This window comes from Talpa occidentalis, unplaced genomic scaffold (genome assembly GCF_014898055.3).
Source record: "Talpa occidentalis isolate TD23 unplaced genomic scaffold, MPIMG_talOcc4v2.1 talOcc4.8, whole genome shotgun sequence".
In the NCBI taxonomy this organism is placed as follows: Eukaryota; Metazoa; Chordata; class Mammalia; order Eulipotyphla; family Talpidae; genus Talpa; species Talpa occidentalis.
In genome coordinates, this window is record NW_023605194.1 from 55,906 (window position 1) to 75,865 (window position 19,960).

Genomic DNA, 19,960 nt, shown 5'->3' on the forward strand with positions numbered 1-19,960 from the left:
AGCAGAAGGTAGGGTCCTGTCAGAGCTGTGCTTCCATCTCCATGGAATAAGGAGAGAAAGAGGGCAGCTGCCAGGAAAGAACACTGAGACTATCAGTTCAGTCAAAACAGATGCACCAGACAGGCTCAGGTGAGGGCTGTTTTTTTTCCCATTCCAAAGCCTCAGTTTCCTTATCTGTACAAGGGACCGTGTCCCCTCAATGTGAGAGGGATACATGATGCCTCCACCAGATGTTGACCAGGTGCCCACTGTCTGATAGAAGCTGAGGACACGAGCTAAGCCAACAGCTCAGAGCACTCCGGGGGGCAGGCAGGCACATGGGCAACTTCAACAGATGCCACAACGGCTGTAACAGGCTTGGAAGGCCACCACAATCTTCCCTGTGAGGGACACCTGACCCATTCCTGGGGGCGGTCAAGCAGGGATCCCTAGAGAGTTGGCTCATTTGAGGACTGACCCTTGTCAAAGAATTGGCCAAGTGAATAGGGGGGGAGAAGAGAGAGTAAGCATGTTGGAGAGGCTGGAGGTCTAAGAAAACAAGGGACAGATAACAACAACGTCATAAAAGTACGTTTAGAGGCTTAGACTTCGGCCTGAGCAGACAGTGGAAACCACTGAAGGACTTTAAGGCTTCCAACAAATGAGATGACATAATAGTTTTGCCTTTTGTGAGGGACAGGGAGGCAAGATGGAAAGGCTGCAGACAGCCCCTGGGAAATATTTGTTCCTTTCATTTTCCCTCCCCAGAGAGGCAAAGAAAGGAAGACTTGAAGACATTCAGTCAACCCACCCTAGACAGTAGTAATATGCTCATGCTTTCTGTTTGCAAAGCCAGACCACAAGTCTAGTTTCAGAAAGGATAGTCCATGGGAAGAGTGAGTGGAAAAGGCCCTACCTGTTTAGCAGCAGGTGACCAGCAGTCAAGACTTGCAGATTTTACTGACACATGTGAGCAGAGACGGGGCTATGATATGTGATTCTACCTTTATTACCAATTTAATGTTTTTCAGTTTCACGTTTTGAATTTCCTGACTTAATTCCTATCTTTGATTACTTCATAAACTACACTGACACTATGCTGGAATTTAAAAGCCATGTAGGCACCTCCCCGTTGGCACAGCAGGTTGAGCACAGCGCTGTGAAGCTGTCCACAGCCTCTGCAGTGCGGGTTCAATTCCCAGCCAGAGAGGGAGATTCCCACATGGCGTGGCAGACCTCTCCTGTCACGGCTGCTGCTCCCCTCAGCAATGCTTTCAGTCTGTCTGCCTGTTTTGCTCCCCACTCTGTCTCCGGTGAATCCTCTCATCCTCTCGCACCTCCAGCCCGTATGTATTAAATCTCATTGAACCGAGCATCTCCTGCAACCTGAGCTTCATCAACTCCAGCATCAGGGTCTCTATTGGCCTAAAACAGAAAATGTGTCACAGCACTAAATTCCACAATTGTCTTTGTGCCCCATCTGAAGGTGCATGAAGGTGCATTGTTCTCTTAAGAAGTGTGTTTTCATAAAGATCACACCAATTCCACAAGATTTCACTTTATCACACAGCATTGTGCAAAACCAACTGGACCCTGTTGATTTGAAATTCAATTAGAATAAAGAACAGTGATATCAAAAAAAACTATGAATTGACTATTAAGAGTTTGGATTGGATACCTCAAAAGGCAAACAAAGCAGGCAGCACACAGCCAGAATCAAGGAAGTATCAGGAACAATCGAAAGAACTTTCAGTGACCTCACCTAACAATATTCAGAGCAGGCAGGCCTCAGGTTTTTCAATCAAACTGTAAAGTCTCCACCCAACACCTGAAGGAGAACCACCAGCATAACTCTGGTCCCATCTGAAGTGTCCCAACCGCGTCATCTTCCAGGCTTGAACCATCATCTGCAAGAGAGTGATTTCAAACTTATTTACAGCTTCACCCAGACAAAATATATCCTTTCCCATTCATCAGATGGAAAAGACATAAAGGAAGGAATACCTGACTAGCCTAACATTCTATAGTCCCTACGAGTGCCCTCCCTAAAGACAAAGGCAAAGCTTTTCAGTGACTGGCTAGACGAGAACTAACTGGAATCCCCAAAAGCATTTGATTCAAGTATAAATCATGACTCAGCCCTTTAGAAAGGCTGGACAGTTGTAGCTATTAACCTGCAAACACACCATGTGCGGGGCAACTCTGAAATACAAGCATAATTTTAAAATTGTATTGCTTTCTTTCAAGTGTTTGACATTATTAGTTTCCACAGCTCTCCCATTCTTTAATATTTTGAGTTTTCTTCCTCAGGGTGTGGCTCTTTCCCCTAAGATGACAGTTCACAGAGAGACAGTTGTGATCCTCTAAAACATGCCTCTTTCTGCCTCCATCTCTAGCTCCCCCACACAAGGCCCAGGACGGGAGGCCTGGGGTCTCTAAGAAACTATAAACTCTTTTCTGACTCTCAAATTGTGTAACTGAAGGACAGGAAGCATTACTCTAAGACATTATAAAGCACACAAACTTTTAAAATGTGAAACTTCTATTTTAAAAGTTTCAGACGGTTATATATTTATTTCAAACGGTTATTCAAATTAATAACCTTGAAAGAACCTTTGATTCTTGCCTCCACCACAACTACATGTAATTAACCATCAAACCCTTTCAATTATTTCTTCCCCCTGAACACTCGCGCTGTAAACTCACCTAGCCCTGCTAACCCTAGCCAACCCCCAATCCCCTAACCCTAAACCCTGGCCTCAGCCCTAAACCCAGACACTAAACCATGAAACCTAAACTAAACCCTAACCCCAACCCTAAAGCCTAAATCCTTAACCCTTAATCCTAAAAGTTAAACCCTTAAACCTAAACCCTAACCCCACCCTAACCTCTACCCACTAGCCCTCAATCCCTTACCCTAAAGCCTAAACATGCTCCTCGCCCTCACCCTTTCCCCTTCCCCCGGCTTTGCTCGCCCTCCGCTTGCGTCTGCACGCAGCCGACAAGGGCCGCCAGGGGTGGTCAGGGAAGGACATGGCCCCTGGCTCCGCAGCGCCCCCACCAGGGTCCAGCGACAGCGCCGCCCGGAGCTGGCAGCGAGACGCCCCGCGGACGCCGGGCCTGCAGGCGGCCCAAGCGCGGCGCAGGCGCATCCACGACGTCAACCGGGGAGGCCTCGGCACAGGCCAGGTCCTCAACGAGCCAATCACAAGCCTGCAAGACGGCTGCAGCCCCGCCCCCAACCCTGACTTGACCTGGCGGTTTGAAGCATGCGCACTACTACTTCCAGAGAACACTGCGCCTCTGTCTGACGCGGTGCGCAGCGTGCGGCCCTGGCGGTTTGTCCAGTCCCCGCATGGCCCTCACGTGCCGCGCGGAGGTGGCTAAACGCAGTGCGCAGGCGCGGTGCTGGCCCGCCCCGGCGGTGTGTGTGCTTCCGGGTGGGCGCGCCGAGGGGAGATGTCGGGATGGCCCGGGCCTCCCAGCGCCGAGCCCGAGGGGGCACCGGCCCCAGCGGAGACGGACACAGGTAGTGCGAGCGGGCGGGCGGGCCGTGCTGCGGGCGGCGGGCGGCGGGCGGGCGGCCTCGGCGGGCCCACGGCCAGGTGTGGCGCAGCCTGGGACAGTGCGGGCCCTTCATCCGGGGCCTTGGCGGGGCGCGGCCCGCTCCGACTGCGCGTGCGCGGCCCGCCCCGGTAACCGCAGCCCCGCCGGCCTCATCCCGCCGCCCCCGCGCTGCGCGTCGAGGGGCGCTCGTCAGAGCCGGGCGGCGAGTCTGGATCCTCCTGCCGGGAGGTAGCGCGCAGGGCCCTTCCCTTGATGCCTTTTCGCCCTTCCCCGGCCGAATTTGGCGCGGAAGCTGGTGGGCTTCGGTGGCGGCCGGGGCCGGGAATCCCGCCGCCAACGCCGGGTCCAGTCGGGGCGCCCCGGCATCTGCGTCGTGGCCTTAGCTCTGGGGACAGTCATTACCGAGACAGGGCCATTCCGTGAGGGGCCAGAAGCGAGTGCTGAGCTCACCGTCAGCAGGTCAGCGCTTGCTGGCTGGGATTCACATGATCGCTTGTCTGTGGGAGAACCAGATCCCTTCGGAAACGTTGGTCCTTGTGGGCGTTTTAGAAATAAAGGCTTCTAGAGCTTTGTACTTGGCTGTGCTTCCGGCCAATTACAATAACTTCTGATTCTTTGCTGCTTTTGTTACACACCTTTTTTATGGCTCATCATGACATCACCGGCGCTGACCTAGAGCAGTATGAGTGCCCCCTCCCTCGCCTCTGGTGTCACTGTTCACAGTCTAAGGAGAGGCCAAAAAAGAAGGGACCTGATTCAAGTCCCACAATGTCCACATCAGGACCCAGAGCAGGGCTGCTGGCTGGAGACCTGCCCTCAGCCCACGCTGTCCCAGCCCCAGCATGTCTGATCTTTTCTTACACCTCTTACCCCTGTAGAATTCTAAAATGTTTGCTTTTATCTACACAGGGCAGACCAAGTCCTCGCAAAAAATTGAAGACTTGATGGAAATGGTGAAGAAGTTGGAGAAAGGTTACTGTCTCCTGTGTCCCAGGCTTAGCTTGAGGTTTGGGGTCAGGCCGTGGAGGATTCAGTTCCAGGCCCCAAAGTCACAGCCTTAAGAAATTAACTTGTTCAGTGTCTTTTACTATTGAGCTTATTTCTTTGGAGTAAAAGTATGGCTATATAATTCAAAGTTAACCCTTTGCACTCCGAACCTTTCTGGACATTGGCTACCAATGTCCCCTGAGAGGGGACAGCAGAGTGCAAAGGGTGAAAGTATAAGGCCTTTGCACTGGCTCCCACCCTACCCGGGAGCTGTGGGACCTGTCCCCTCACTTGATTTAGGGGTGGGGGTACCCACATCTGAAGCACATTTTTTAGTTCCTTGTTCCCCTATTTCACTTGACACTGGTTATCATACCTGACTCAGTGTCTTCCTTTATCTGTTCCTTGCCCCTCTTCTGCCCAGAATGTGAATCCCTGCCTGCTCTGTCACTATCCCTCAAACTGCCTTTCCTTTCTGCAGCAGGAAACCTGGAACCCAGGGTTGAGGTCCTGATTAACCGGATTAACGAGGTTCAGCAAGGTGAGTCCTGGGACCTTGGCTTGTAATCCCAGCTAACTACGTGATTTGCAGACCTAGTACAAAATAAAAATGCAGTCCCTCTTATTTAGAAATTGCAAAGTATTTTATGACAACTACAGCAGAGCATTACACCAAGTATACCCTCATCTATAGGAGCTAGTTACTGTCTGTTACCCTAGCCCGCTACCAGCTGTTCAAGCACAGAGGGCTTGGGCTCTGGAAGTCTTGCTTCCTGCTCTGGGCCCTGCTAGGTTTGCTTGAAGAGCATTAAGAAATGGCACCTTGTGCAAGTACTAGTGGGACTTGAGGCTGCACTTGCACATCTGTCCTGTGTTCTTTGCATAGCTAAAAAGAAAGCCAGCGAGGAGCTGGGAGAGGCCCGAACTGTCTGGGAGGCCCTGCAGAAGGAGCTTGACTCTCGTGAGTATGCCAGGGGTCACCCAGAGGTCACCAACGTCATGGCTCCCTGGATCCAGTGTTCTTGACACCCAGCATCCTCTGTAGCCAAGGGCCCCATCCCCTCTGGCCTCAGGTCCTACCAGTCTCCCTCTCTGCCACTCAGTGGGTATGGGAATGTTCCAGATATGATCTCCAAACACTCTTCTACTTCAGGGCTGTTGTCAACCTGTGATCCCATAGATAATACAGGTTCCTGTTGTCTCACATCATCATTAGCTCAAATGTCTCCTCCCAGACAGTGCTTCTCTGATCGTTCCCTTTACAGATGGTGCCCTGACTCAGTCTGGTGACACGCTCTTTCCTGTCTCTGACCCAGTCTGGTCACGTGTTTCTTCCTGTTTGATATGTTTTTAGTGACACATTTTTCTTTCCCACCCATGTAAATCTTTCATGAGTCCTCATAGCTACTCTATGTCAACATCAGGGCCCTGGTGCTCACCAGAAGCATGAGTGCAAGAGGGACCCACCTGAGGGTCCATATTTGAGGTTGGGCTTCCAGGACTGCAGACCAGCCAGACCCCAAGGTGCAGGGGGTGGTGCCTGATGCTTGATTCTCTGACTGTTTTCCAGTGAATGGAGAGAAAATGCGCCTGAAGGAGATCCTGAACAAAAAGCAAGGTACCTGCATTGCTCCATCCTGTTTCTGGCCTTGGCTGACATACAGAAGCCCACTTTCCAGGGCAGTGGAAACCTTTTGGAACATGAATCAGCTTGGTTTATTCTGTGATTCCCCCTGACCTGCAGCACATGGCGAAATCCCATCAGATGTTGTGGACCTCATGGGCTTTGGTCCCATTATCTGCCCAAAACTGACACCTAACATGCTCTCATGGGCTCTGGGTTCCTTTCTCTGCAGAGACCCTGAGGATTCTCCGGCTGCACTGCCAGGAGAAGGAAGGTGAAGCACAGAGGTAAGCGCTTCTGCTGAGCCTTGCTCTGTCTTGCCCTTCATTCTGGGCATGCACAGGAGGTGAAGTAGGACAAATGAGGGCTGCAGCAGTGAGGGGGGTAGGCCTGAGGACACTTCTCACTCGCCACCCACCCAGCTGTGTCTGACTTCACCACCCAAATCCTTACTTAACTCATTTTGTGAACAGAGGCCCTAAGTCCCAGCACACCGAGGTTGGAAACTGGGAAATTCAGATGTGAGAGTGTGTGCACCTCTGCACTGTCTCTGCCTATGTGGCTGCCCCCAGCCCCTCCAGCAGTCCTTCCAGGGGCCCCTGCTCCTGTGTAGTCACAGAGGAGGCCCTCAATCTAGAAGGCTAAAGTGAATCTCAAGAGGTGGAAGTCTCACCCCACACTCTTCTGGGGTGACATTCAGAGAACATATTTGTGGACTGCCTTGCCCTCCCCAGGAAGCATAGCGTGCTGCAGGGGTGCAAGGCACGGATTTCTGCCCTCAACTCCCAGATTGAGGAAGAGAAGAGCAAACAGAGGCAGCTGAGGTAAAGCCTGGTGCCTAAGGCCTGGGGCAGATGGGCTACAGGTGGGCCGATGTTGGGGTGGAGGTGAGAGAGAAGCTGCCTCAAGTGAGGGTCAGGGTGGCAGAGGTGCTCCTTCCCAGCAGAGCAAAAAACATGGCAAGACCCTTGACTGGGTCAGATTGGCAGGGGTGGCTCAGCCCATGGGCCCTCATGCTCTATGCTTGGCCCCCAGATTGGACTTCGAAGAACAGCTGGAGGATCTGATGGGTCAGCACAAGGACCTCTGGGAATTCCACGTGAGTCACTCAGCTCCTCTTGCCTTAGCAGCACGAGGCCCACAATGAGGGATACCCGCCAGGCTTCCTCTCCTGCCATACCCTCCCTGTCCCTGAGGAAAGAGCCTTGAAATTCTCTGTCTACTCTTACCACCCTCACTGCTCCCCACTGACATCTGTGCTGGCCCTGCCCACCCCCACCCCCCACATCTCTGCCACTGTTCCGGGGCCTTACAGTGGACATGAGGCACCTTCATGAAGCAAGGAGGGGCTGTCCATCGAGAGACCCATGGCTGTTTTTGGGGCCATCCCGGCGCAGGGCGGATAGCTGGGGACCAAATACCTCAGTTTTTGCCACTCAGGCCAAACAGGAGTGACTGCAGGGGGTGGAGGGGGGGAGCCATCGTGCGGCTGGTGACTAACTCTCCAGAGAACAGTCTGACTTGTAGTTCTTCCAAGATTCCCTATGGCAAATACTCCCCCTTGGGCTGACCAACATGCAGGTGCCTGAGCACCCCATGTGAGCTTAACTCGAGCCTCTGGTCTGTCGAACCTCTGAACCTGGATCCTGCCTTCTGCTCAGAGGGCTGGATTAGGAGGCATTGAGTCATGAAGAGCAGAGACCTGGTCCAGGCAGGCCTCTCTGGCACCTGGGGAGAGCTGAGAGAGATACTGGCCTCCTTTCTACCCTCAGAGGCCGGAGCGACTGGTCGGGGAGATTGGGGCCCTGGACAGCAACAAGGAGCAGCTGCTCAAGGAAGGTAGGCTTGAGGTGGGGGGGGGGGCGCTCCTCTCTCCTACCCTCACCTCTTCTCACCTGTCCTTCTGCCCCTTCCTGCTGCAGAGAAACTGGTAGAGGCAAAGCTGGAGGATGTGAAACGCCGCCTGTGTTCCCAGTTTGGGGCCAAGGGCCGCTCCACCATCACCGAGGGGCTCTTCCTCCGCAGCCAAGAAGCAGCAGCTGTGGTGTAAGAACAGGACTGGGAAGGGACAAAGGAGTGAGAGAGGGAGCAGCCAGTGCTGACAGCCCCACCCCCCCCCTCCAGGAACCTGTTTGAGGAAGAGAATGGGAAGTCCCAGGAGCTCCTGGAGGCCGCGGCCCAGCGCCATGAGCAGCTGTGGCAGAAATGCCAGCAGCTGCAGCAGAAGAGGCAGAGGTGGGTATAGAGCCCTGCCTCAGCCCCCAAGGGAAAGCTGGCTAAAGAGTCTGCTCCCCTCCGGGCTCCCTCCTGGTCTGACACCCTCTCATTCCTCTCCCTCCCCCCCACCCCCCTTTTGTGTCCAGGCTGAAGGAGGAACTGGAAATGTTAGGGGTGCAGGTCCCGGTTCAAGCCCAGAACAAACAAGAGGAAGGGACTGGCCTCGGAGAAGCTGTGAGCCCTGGGCAGAGATCTCTACCGAGAGGGGCTGGGGGCGGGAGGTCAAGGAGGAGGGCCCCGGAGTCCTCACAGAATGTGCTTCAAGGAAAATCATTTCCTCAGGGCCACAGCCCAGACAAAGAGGTGGAGGCTGGCATTGGTGGGCTGGGAACAGGGCAGGCCTGGGGAGTGTTGCCACTCACACCCTCAGACCTACCCTCCCGCAGGCCAATCCCAAGTCCCTTGGACTCAGAGAGGAGGAAGACCCGGAGCTGCCCATGAAGCAAGGCCCAGTGTCGTCCTAGCAAGGAGATCCCCCCACCCCCTACCTTGGTACTTAGTCCTGGCACTGCGGTGAATAAAGGTGCTATTTTGGTACAACTGCCTCCTGTAGCCGGTGCTGTGAGGGTGGAGTGGTGAGGCCTGAGACCCCAGCCCTGAGACTGAGGGAGCTGTAGCCACACCCCAGCCCTTGGCCTCAGCCAGAGTCCCACTGAGGACACTCAGTGTTATCTTGCATGTCTGGCCTGTTGGTTTCTAGGACCTGACAAGCTCTCCTAGGCCACCAGGCAGAGCAATACTGGCCTGCGCCCCTGCTCTGACAGGCCTGGGAGGCTGCAGACCCTCCCTGCAGTGGTTTCCTCAACTCCTTACTCAAGACTAGGCCACACAGAGCCCCAGAAGCCCCAGCAGTGAAGAACTAGTTGCCGGGGCCCTTGTCAGTCCCCTGCCCACTGCCCCCCAGTTAAGCAAGGAGGTGTGGCTGGAGGCTTACAGATCACCATGCAGAATAGGTGTCTGAAGCCCGGGCTTGCTGGGGCTGTCACCTGCAGCTGCCGTGGCTGTGGCTGTCCAGCTGAGGGCAAGGCGGTGGTCAGAACCCATGACTGTATAGAGTCCTTCTCTTGGGAGGGCAGATCCCATGCAGGCCTCACATGGGACAGCACTGTCCGCATACAGACGTGACACCTGAGTGACAAACTGTCAGAACAGCAGTACCTCCCAGGAGAAGCTGGCTTCTCACCTGGTGACAATGGAAGTGTCCCATTTAAAAGCTGCAATCCAGGCACGCCCATGCTTCAGACGACTAACTGTAGTTGGTTCACGATAAAATAATGAGAGAACATAGTTCAGCTGAGGAGGAGAGACCTTTACAAAATTCAACACCTGTTTATATGGGGAAAAAAAGAATTAGAAGGTAACTATGTACAAAAAAACAGGAAAAGCCTGAGTTTTATGAGCTTGTACTTTAAAAATGGAAGGGGGTCTACAGATAGGTCACTGAATGGCTAAAAACACAAAATGGCTGAACACAGGCTGTAGGTGGTACAGAGCTTTGTGCACTTTCCGTCACTGGTCACCTTGCGTGTGCTTGGTCACTGCAAGACTGGAGAAGAGTGACCATTGTAACTTCACTGGCCACGTGTTTATTTTTTTAACTCATTTGCCTGTTTTTAGAAGGGGATATTTACTTTCCTGATTTTCAAGAGCTTTTTTTAAAGATTGATAAAGTTACACAAGAACCGAGGTACAGGCCAGATGTAGGGGGGTGGGTGAGAGGATTCACGAGAGACAGAGTGAGGAACAGAACAGGCAGATTGACTGAAGTACACTGCTGAGGGGAGCAGCTGGCGAGACCAGAGAGGTCTGCTTACCATGTGGGTATCTGCACGACGAGCTAGGGATCGAACCCGCGCTGCAGAGACCGCGGACAGCTTCACAGCACTGCGCTCAACAGCCTGCCCCGCCAGGGAGGCCCTCAAGAGCTCTTTTGACCATATCTTTGTGATGGCCAATTTTCAAGGCCATTTCAAAACCAAGCAAAAACCATTAATTCACAGGACATATTTCCAAAATTATTTGTGTTTCCACATTTTGTATCAGGATATTCAAAACAATTCTTGTTTCTGGCGTTTTAAAAAAATTTCATGTAGGGCCTCATGAAGGCTGCTTAATGTTTATATAGTGATTTATGTATTATTCTATGGAAATGACTCCCTTAAGGGCCACATACCATTTTCCCAGAGGTGGTTTTGCCAATTATTTTCAAAAAGGCTGCAACAGCCTTGCTTCCCGTCACCAGGGAAATGCTCCCTGTTGTCCCCCTTGAATGGAGTGTGTTTGTTGGTTTGGAGCTCCCTGGTGTGGGTCTGCTAGACTTAAACTGCCTGCGCAGCCACCATTATTGTCACCTGCAGTTCTGCGCTCCTATGCAAGGGTCAGAATCACCCGGTCAATCAGTCATAGCAAAATCTTACAAGGTGCCTTTCAAATCAACCAAGAGCAGAAAGCTTAGTCACCCTGGGAAGGGCGTGCATCACAAAGTAAAACCCGGAACCCCCCGGGGGCCGAGGACCCGTGTATGCCAAGGGATGCCAGAAGCTGATCAGTGGACACCTTGTTGATAAGCACTGAACCATGGCCAGGGTCTGGGGTCTGGTTTCGATGACAATACTTGGTCATCAAGCAGATAAGAATCATCTGGTCAGCATGGCCCACCAAAGCTCTAGATGACAACAGCACATTCTTTAGTTCCACCGTCTTTTTCTCCTTGTCCTCCTGCCCCATGTAACTGATGCTGAGGGATTATTCGATCAGTAAAAAGGCCAGGATCTTGCTTGTTCCACAGTGTCCTGCATTGTGCAGCTGGCTCCACGCCTCCCCTTATCAGTGTGGTGCTGCTGACGCAACAAGTGGTGCCCAAACAGGGACCCCGCACCCTGCTTCTCAAGCACTGAGAAGAGACTTGGACATCCTCTCAGGTCTGGCCAAAGGCTTCACAGACCCAGTCTGTGACAAAGCAGTGAGAAGATACTTTCAGTCCTGCCTTTCCTGTCTTCTTTTTCTTCTAAATCTCCCTGGTCAAAGGCCACAGACTCAGGGTCTGTGATGCTTTCAGTTTGGTCTTTCCTTTCTCTTAGAAACATGGGTAATAATCCCCCCCACCACTCAGAGCAGTTATAAAGATCAACTTAAAGCTCTCTATAGGGTAAGGTAAAAAGTATCAGGCTTTTCTGCCCTCCCGCCATTAGGATGGATGATGGAACCCTGTGGTCCTGAATGCATGCCTGATGGCGGCACCTGGAGGAGGGTGTGGGCATGCCTAAGTGGGTACACCTGGGCTGAGACTGGACTTATAAGGGCAGTGTCACAGGGACGCCAACGGAAGCAGAGAAGCAGAACGAGAGCGAAAGGGAGTGAAAGAGAAGCATAGACCACCAGAGAATGCTGGAGAGCTCAGAAAAAGTAAAGACTTGCTGGGGGCTGGGAGGCTGGCCCCCCGGTACCCCCGCTTGCTGTGTACCCAGTAAAATCCCAATAAAAGCCTGAAAAGCCACTGAGGGCTCTAGGACTTCTTACCCCGTCTGCTCCGATCATAGATAACCTGCTGTAGAGTCAGGAAGACCACGGTGCAGGTTTTCTGACCCAGCAGACTGGGTAAAGGAGTCAGAGGCCCCGGTGTCTTTTGCAGGCTTTTATTTAGATTTACCCGGTACACGGCAGGCAGGGGTGCTGGGGGGTTGGGGGGCCAGGAGGCTGGCAGGCCCCAGTCCCCATCAAGTCTTCACTCTATCTGGGTGCTCTGGTGTTCTCTGCCTCTTTCTCGGCTTCTGCTGCTGTCCCCGTGACGGCGCCCTTAAAAGCCCAGTCTCAGCCCAGGTGAATCCCATCTCCCTAGGCCCACACCCTGCTCCAGGTGCCACCACCAGGCATGCATTCGGGACCGCAAGGATCCATCATCTATCCTGATGGCGGGAGGGCAGAAAAGCCTGACATTTTTTCCTTACGCTACAGTCCACCTCTAAGGGTTATTCTGCCATATAGTCTTTATCAGTCTTTATTTTTATTTTTTTAAGATTTATTTTTATTTTTTTATTTATTTATGCAAGCACTGGGCACAGTCAGAAGCGCAGGAGGGTGAGAGAATCCACCAGAGCCAGAGCGGGGAGCAGAGCAGGCAGAGGGACCGAAGGACACTGCTGAGGGGAGCAGCGGGCGGCAGGAGAGGTCTGCGCGCCATGTGGGACCCTCCTCCGGGGGCCGGGGAGCAGCCGGGGATCGAACCAGTGCTGCAGAGGCTGCGGGCAGCTTCGCAACCCAGTGCTCAACCGCTGCGCCACCGGGGAGGCCCTTTATCAGTCTTTATATACAAGTCATAAACACATGTCTCTTGGCAATATGAACACTGCAGCCATGGCCCACGGAAGTAATTGAAGTATATCACAATACAACAAAATACACCAGAACACAAATAAGTCCAGGCAGGACACCAACCTAGTGGCCAAAGACAATTATTGGTACCAGCAGATGATCCACCACATCTGCTGCCAAAGGCACTGCTCATACGAGGGAGGGGAAATCTCTCGACATCTCTGTCACATGCCAGGAGCCATCAGGCTTCCTGACCCCTGGCTGTAGTCTCGGCTACAAGCCACACACCGCATCCACCCCCAGGATGCACTCACTCCTGGATTGGGGATTCTCTATTCTTTGGGGGTAATCGCCAACCCTCAGGGTTTCTGTCTGCAGTCGCTCCAACACTCGGCTTTCATAGCCACCAATGCGACTCGCAGACCCCTGCACTCAGGCCAGCCCCCTGCACACGCACATGGGTCGGGGATCCAAACTCTACATACGGCCTCTCTCGGGTCCCCTCTTCGGCTTGGGCTCCACCCCAAGCCGCATTCCCCACCCGTCCCCCGAGGACGGGTTCCTCAGCTCCTCACCCTCACTCAGGAATGAGCAGGGCATCGCCCACAGGTGATTTTACAAGACTCACTGGTCTTCCTCAGCTTACTTAGTGCTTAGCAGCCGCTCAGGCTTCCCAAACTTAGCATCAGCACCAGCTTTTGCCTTCTCAGTTGGCTTTTCTCCTCTGCTTAGCTGCTGGGCATACACAGGCTGCTTTTGGCCATCAAGGCCCACTGGCAACCCCCAGATTCCCATCTCCTGGGGTGTACAAATAGTACCCTCCCTCAGGGTCCCAAAAACTTAACTTGCCAAAGATCTTCCACCTTCTGGAGGGATTGTCAGTCCACGTCCATTAGTCCAAGTCCGTTGGCCTCTCCCTGCCATCAGCACTGGTGAGCTCCGAATTGTGGTCCTCTCTTCCCCAGCGATTCCTGCTGCCTCGGGGGTCATTGGCTGGTCCTCTCGGGCGTCTCCTTCACGCAAGGTCTCGTCCTGTAGCTCCCGGACCTTGTCCCTCTCCTGTGTCGCCATGATGCCTCCAGCGTCGTCACAGGCAAATGATCTGTTACTCCTCAGTCCCTGCAGGTCTTCGGAGGGCTCCATACCCGTCTGCATGGATCATCTTGCCGACTTACGCCAATTGTAGGGTCGGGAAGACCACAGTGCAGGTTTTCTGATCCAGCAGACCGGGTAAAGGAGGAGTCAGAGGCCTCAGTGGCTATTGCAGGCTTTTGTTTAGATTTACCTGGTACACAGCAGGCAGGGGTGCTGGGGGGCCGGGAGGCTGGTAGACCCCAGCCCCCAGCAAGTCCTCACTCTATCTGGGCTCTCCAACGTTCTCTGCCTCTTTCTCGGCTTCTGCTGCTGCTTTCTCGGCTTCTGCTGGCGTCCCCGTGACGCCGCCCTTAAAAGCCCAGTCTCAGCCCAGGTGAATCCCATCTACCTAGGCCCACACCCTGCTCCAGGTGCCGCCATCAGGCATACGTTCAGCACCGCAAGGATCCATCATCTATCCTGATGGCGGGAGGGCAGAAAAGCCTGACATTTTTTCCTTACCCGACACCTGCCCTGTGTCCTCCTGCCGCTACACTCTCCTACTAACCCAGGAGTGTGATGTGTCTGATAAAGAGAGCTCTCAATTTTTAAAGGCAGTTAAAACGTATTGTCACAAAATTCTTAAGAAGGAATCTTAATTTTAAAAATTTGGGAAAATCTACGAAGACAGAGATTTAGACACATTTTAAAATATGGAATTATTTTAAAATATGGAATTTTAAAATGTGTTTCTCATTTTAAAATATGGAATTTATGTAAATTTGCTATTCAGTCAATAAATGAGGCAGTTTTCATAAGTCCAACAGAGCCATGCTCAGCGAGCTAATGCTCCTCCTCCACAAATAAATACTACAGAAGCAACTTGACTGGACTCTCTGAGACTGACCCTGGTCATGACACCTCTCCAGAGGCTCGTGCTGGGGAATTTTTCAGTCAAGGAGAGGGAGCGGCTGTACCACCTACTAGATCTTTTGATAAGTTCCAGGAAATTCTAAAGACATTTCAATCTCTTGCCACCACTCCCAGGCCCCAATCTCTCAGGAGCTTGTAAAAGTGGCCACTACAAGGTAACAAGGTGGCAGTTAGAATATCTCTTGATAACCACCAGAAAGAGATTTTTTCACCTGGTACCCTGGTGAAAAAAAACTTGTATTTAAATAATTGGAAATACGTAGGGCAATGGGTAAGCCAGCCAGGTAAGAGAATCTCACCTTTCCACTTGGAATCTCTGTCAATTAGCACTAAGACGGCTTCAAGAGGATAAAAACACATTATTACGTCCAAATGGCCTGGGGCTCCTGCTCTGACTCCTCCTCCTCCCCTCCTGAGCCCCCACCGCAGTGTGGGTGCAGCCAAGATCAGAAGAGGGACAACCGCCTGCAACAGATTTTGAATCACTCATAGAAAAATGTTCTCATGAAAGACAATCAGAGGGAAAAATGCTTCAAGCTGTTCCAGTTATTCGAAGAGGCAGCCAGTGTCCAGGACACTAGAGTTTGCCATTTGCTGTTTTTAAGAAAATGTTAAATGGTATTTCTAAAAACGGTATTCAAAGTTCATTGACAAAAAAAAATGTTAAGGTTCTAGGAAATGGGTATAATATGACTACATGGGACTAGAAGGTTCTTATCCAAGCAGCCCCAACTCACTGTGGCAGGCTGGTGGGGGATGGCCCGGTCTCAGAGAGCAGCTGCCTGGAACTTTGCTCCAGGGTTGAGGTCACTGACAGGTCACTGCTGCCTTCCAGCTGTGGGGACTGGACTCTCCTTTTGTCCACCCTAAGATATTGTTCTGATCTGTTCTATAGGTAAAAAATTCTGGGCCTCCCTGGTGGCGCAAGGGGTTAAGATGCAACCTATGAAGCTATCCGCAGCCTCTGCAACATGAGTTCAATCCCCAGCCAGGGAGTTACCAACATGGCACAGCAGACCTCTCCTGTCTCGCCTGCTGCTCCCCTCAGCAGTGTATTTCAGTCAATGCGCCTGTTCTATTCCCCACTCTGTCTCTGGTGAATCCTCTCACCCACCCCCCTATGGCTCTGGCCTGTACCCCAGTTCTTCTATGCATAAATAAATAAATCTTTTAAAAAATTCTATTTCCCTGTGTTTCCTACAAAATGCTTATTGGTTGAGTTAAAACTTTTAAATTGTTTATTGGGCCTGTAAAAAGTTGAGTTTCTTGTTGAAACTAATTAACCTGGTAAAAAATATAAAGTGGAAATACAACTTTTTTTTTTAAGATTTTCTTTATTTATACAAGAACTGGGGTACAGCTCAGAGGCATGGGAGTGTGAGAGAATTCACCAGAGACAGAGTTGGGAGCAGAACAGGCAGACGGACTGAAGACACTGCTAAGGGGAGCAGCAGGCGAGAGAGGAGAGGTCTGCCATGCCATGTAGGTATCTCCCTGGCCAGCCAGGAATCGAACCTGCACTGCAGAGGCTGCGAACAGCTTCACAGCACAGCACTCAACCAGCTATGCCGCCGGGGAGGCCCAAGAAATACAAATTTTGAGGTAAATTTCAAACCTCAGATTTTGATAAAAGTCTAAGAACAGGCAAACTTGTAAAAAAAAATCTTAATTACCTCTTCTCCTGTCCCCAGGGGAAAGTTTTTTGTCTTAAGAATGTTCTTGGCCTCAGTGAGAAGATCCCTTCCCATTGACTGTGCAATCTTCCGGAACATCAGATATAAAGACTTGATGCCCTTGAGGCTGCTGTATGCTGACTTGATGAACATCAACAAGCCCTCAGGACACCACAGACTCTGTTGTGGCTTGTTGTGAGACCATTCTGTGTAACTCCTATTTCTTTTAGTGCAACCTCTCCTGGGAAGAGGTTCAAAGACAACCTCATGGTGTGTTCCATAATAACCTTGGATGTGATGTCATGGACCTTAGAGACAAACTATCACAACAATTGGCACAATTACAACACAAAGCACAAAATGCCACACTGGCACATTTAAACAACATTACCCATTGGCTAAATCCAACAAAACTGGTTCTCCGGTCTCAATGTTAGAGGTCTCAATTTGGATTTTGTTTGGTATAGTTTTATTACTTTTGCTGATTTTCTTGTCATTTTAAAAGCCCTGTGCTGCCTACACCAGAGAACTCTGTGTTGAAGCTCTGCTGACCTCCCTGTAACTTTCCCAGTACCAGCAGTTATCTGTTGTTCACTAATAGCAAGCTGGTAGTTTTATGTTCCTTGATTTTATTACCAACGACACAAGCCCATGTTAAGTGGACCCATGTTATGAATGCCCCAGTTTTTCAAGTCATAAGTTGGATTGGCCCAGAACCACCCATAGGCACTAATGTTTCCTCTGCTCTAGGTACCAGAGACACCCGGTGATGTGACTGTGTTCCCTGTCCACAGCCTGCCTGCAACCTGGACTATTCACTTACTAAATGATCCACTTTGTTTGATGTCTAGTACAGACCAGACTATGTATCGATCTCCATGTGGCACTCCCATTTCTTCTAATGGAAATATCCTATTAATGATATTCCCCCTATGCTTGTTTTTCTTTAAATAAAATTTAAAAAAGGGGGACATGTGGGTCCCCCGCTAGACTTAAGCAGCCCACTAGGCCACCATTATTGTCACCTGCAGTTCTGCACTCCTATACAAAGGTCAGAACCACCCAGTCAATCAATCATCACAAAATCTTACAAGGTGCCTTTCAAATCAACCAAGAGCAGATAGCTTGGTCACCCTGGGAAGGGCGTGCATCACAAGGTAAAACCCGGAACCCCTGGGGGCTGAGGACCCGTGTATGCCAAGGGACGCCAGAAGCTGATCAGTGGACGCCTTGTTGATAAGCACTGAACCATGGCCAGGGCCTGGGGTCTGGTTTCGATGACAATACTTGGTCTTTGAGCAGATAAGAATCATCTGGTCAGCAAACTCATGTCCCCCGCAAAGCCCTAGATGACAACAGCACATTCTTTAGTTTCACCGTCTTTTTCTCCTTGTCCTCCTGCACCATGTAACTGATGCTGTGTGATTATTCGATCAGTAAAAAGGCCAGGATCTTGCTTGTTCCACAGTGTCCTGCATTGTGCAGCTGGCTCCATGCCTCCCCTTATCAGTGAGGTGCTGTTGATGCAAAACTTATGGGTGAGTGTGAGTGCCCCTCGTCTGCCCTGCATTTGCTGTGGCTCCCGCATGATCCAGGCACAAATTGTCTTTATTTCCACAGGACCTGCTACCGCAGAGAGTGCTGGGTCCCAGGGCTCACATAACTTTAAAGTACTGGGTTGTTGGAGAAGTCTGCACACGTACGTTTGTAGCAGACGGAACTAGACAACAGGTCATGAGTTCCGACAGCCCAATATGGTTAATGATTTGAATTTATCTGTTAATTGCCTGTTCATTTTCTTTGTTCATCTTTCTCTTTAAAATAAACCACAGGGCAGCATTCTGTCTGCCCACCTGTGCTTCCTTTCACCAAGTCTCTCCTGCAGGGCAGCAGTTTGACTTCTCTTCACTGACCTCCCTCAGGGGAGGCAGGTCTCAAGGGTGCCCGCCTGCAACCATGCAGGCCTCTCTCAGCAAACCTGTTCCTTCGTGGTCAGCTCTTCCTGCCCGCTTGTGTCTATGCAAGTGTCCTTTAATGTCCTATCCCTTTTCTAATAAACCTGCTCTTTAAATATAAAAAAAAATAAAATAAAATAGAACACAGATGGAGACCAGCCATGAGAATTCCCTAAGCAGACCAGGCAACTTTAGTCAGACAGCAAAGCTGACAAGAGCTTATTTCGCAAGGCTAGCTTGACCTGGGTCACTTCTTGCTGGCGCCTCTGGAATCATAAGCAAAGGTTGGGCTGTTTCCCAAGGTTGGTATGAGGAAACCTGGACCAATTCCCTACCATTTGGGCAAACTGTAGTTTTATAACCAATTGCTGAAGAATAAAGAGTGTGGCCGCCCACTCTAAGGTGCCTTGTAGCTCTGCCCAGAGCTCCTGGGCCTGGTTCCAGGCTTTGAGCTGAGCACTCTGGGTTGTGAAATACCTTTGTTTGGTACACAATACACTTTTACTAAATGTTGCTTCAGTGACTCATTGGCTTTACTTCTGCTGTTTAGAGCTCTAAGTGCACATAGTTGCCTCTGGGTGTGACCTTTCTGAAGCCACAGTGGGGCCACGGGCCTGCCTTTCTTCAGTGGCTTCAAGAGTCTCTGCTGCTTAGGGCAGACTTCTGGAAGTGCTCCTAGATTTTCCTCATGGTCAGCATCCCTGCCCCTCTTTCAAGATACTGGGCTTGAGGTGGAACTTCTCCAGCACCAGGCACTGCTGCCTGCCGGCCACCCCGTGGGTGACCTCCAGGTCTGGCTGCCCTTTGCTTTGGTGTGAGTTGGGCCCTGGGCAAGCGCCCCTAGTACCACAGAAGCTCAGACAGAGTCAGTACATTGTGCAGGCCCGGCTCCTGTCAGGGATGCCTTGGCTGGGCAACCTCGGAGTGTCCTTAAGCCCCACCCCTTTTTAGATGGTTTACTCCTGAACACAGGTGGTGTCACGTCTAAGTGTAACATCGTGAAAGCAGGCAAAGGAATAGATAAAGCCAAACTGAAAAACTATTCTGAAAAATGGATTGTAGAACTGGGGCCCAGAGGAGGTGGGACAGGCACCAGTAGGCCAGGGGCCAGGAGCTCTGTGGCAGGCATACTTGTGGGGGTCCTGCACCCCCAAAGCACAAACAATGATTAAACCAAGATTGCCTCAGTGTAAACGAATAGCTTGCTCTCACCTGACAAACTGGCCATCCCTGGAGTCCCAGGATGGCAGAACATGAAATGCTTTCAAATCGCCAATGTCTCGGAAATGGGGCACTCCCGTGGACAGACATGGCCCCACCACCCAGCAGTGCACTGGGGACACCCCAGGGGCAGGTGTCCAGTATGGGGGCCTGGAGTGTGAGTGGCCTGCAGCCTGCCGGCTCCCCCAGGATCCCCACACAGCCCTGTTCCAAAGGCTCCAGGCTGACCCTCTGTGGGGAGTGTGAGCTCGGCCAATGCTGCCCTGTGAGCGGGGTCGAGGATGCCTGGCTGGTGCCGCTGCGCTGGGTGTGCCCGGTGCCCAGCCTGGCCCAAGACATGGAGTCTGGTCTCCAGAGAA

At 51.6% G+C, this 19,960-nt stretch overlaps 1 protein-coding gene across 4 annotated transcripts; it reads left to right on the forward strand.

The window, feature by feature from the left end:
- Positions 1-3,403: 3,403 nt before the first annotated feature.
- SYCE1 (synaptonemal complex central element protein 1) lies at positions 3,404-8,984 on the forward strand. 4 transcript variants are annotated; one of them, XM_037497171.2, is made up of 13 exons: positions 3,404-3,508; positions 4,456-4,518; positions 5,015-5,074; positions 5,420-5,494; positions 6,104-6,151; positions 6,390-6,444; positions 6,892-6,981; positions 7,193-7,256; positions 7,930-7,996; positions 8,080-8,203; positions 8,282-8,392; positions 8,521-8,608; positions 8,821-8,984. In XM_037497171.2, exons 1-13 carry the CDS (start codon positions 3,439-3,441, stop codon positions 8,896-8,898), a joined length of 993 nt encoding a protein of 330 aa, XP_037353068.1. In that variant the 5' UTR covers positions 3,404-3,438; the 3' UTR covers positions 8,899-8,984. The 4 variants fall into 4 exon arrangements, with proteins under 4 accessions (XP_037353068.1, XP_054546384.1, XP_037353069.1 ...); XM_037497172.2 differs by lacking the exon at positions 3,404-3,508 and adding an exon at positions 3,686-3,774; XM_037497173.2 differs by lacking the exon at positions 3,404-3,508 and adding an exon at positions 3,945-4,005.
- Positions 8,985-19,960: the final 10,976 nt, after the last annotated feature.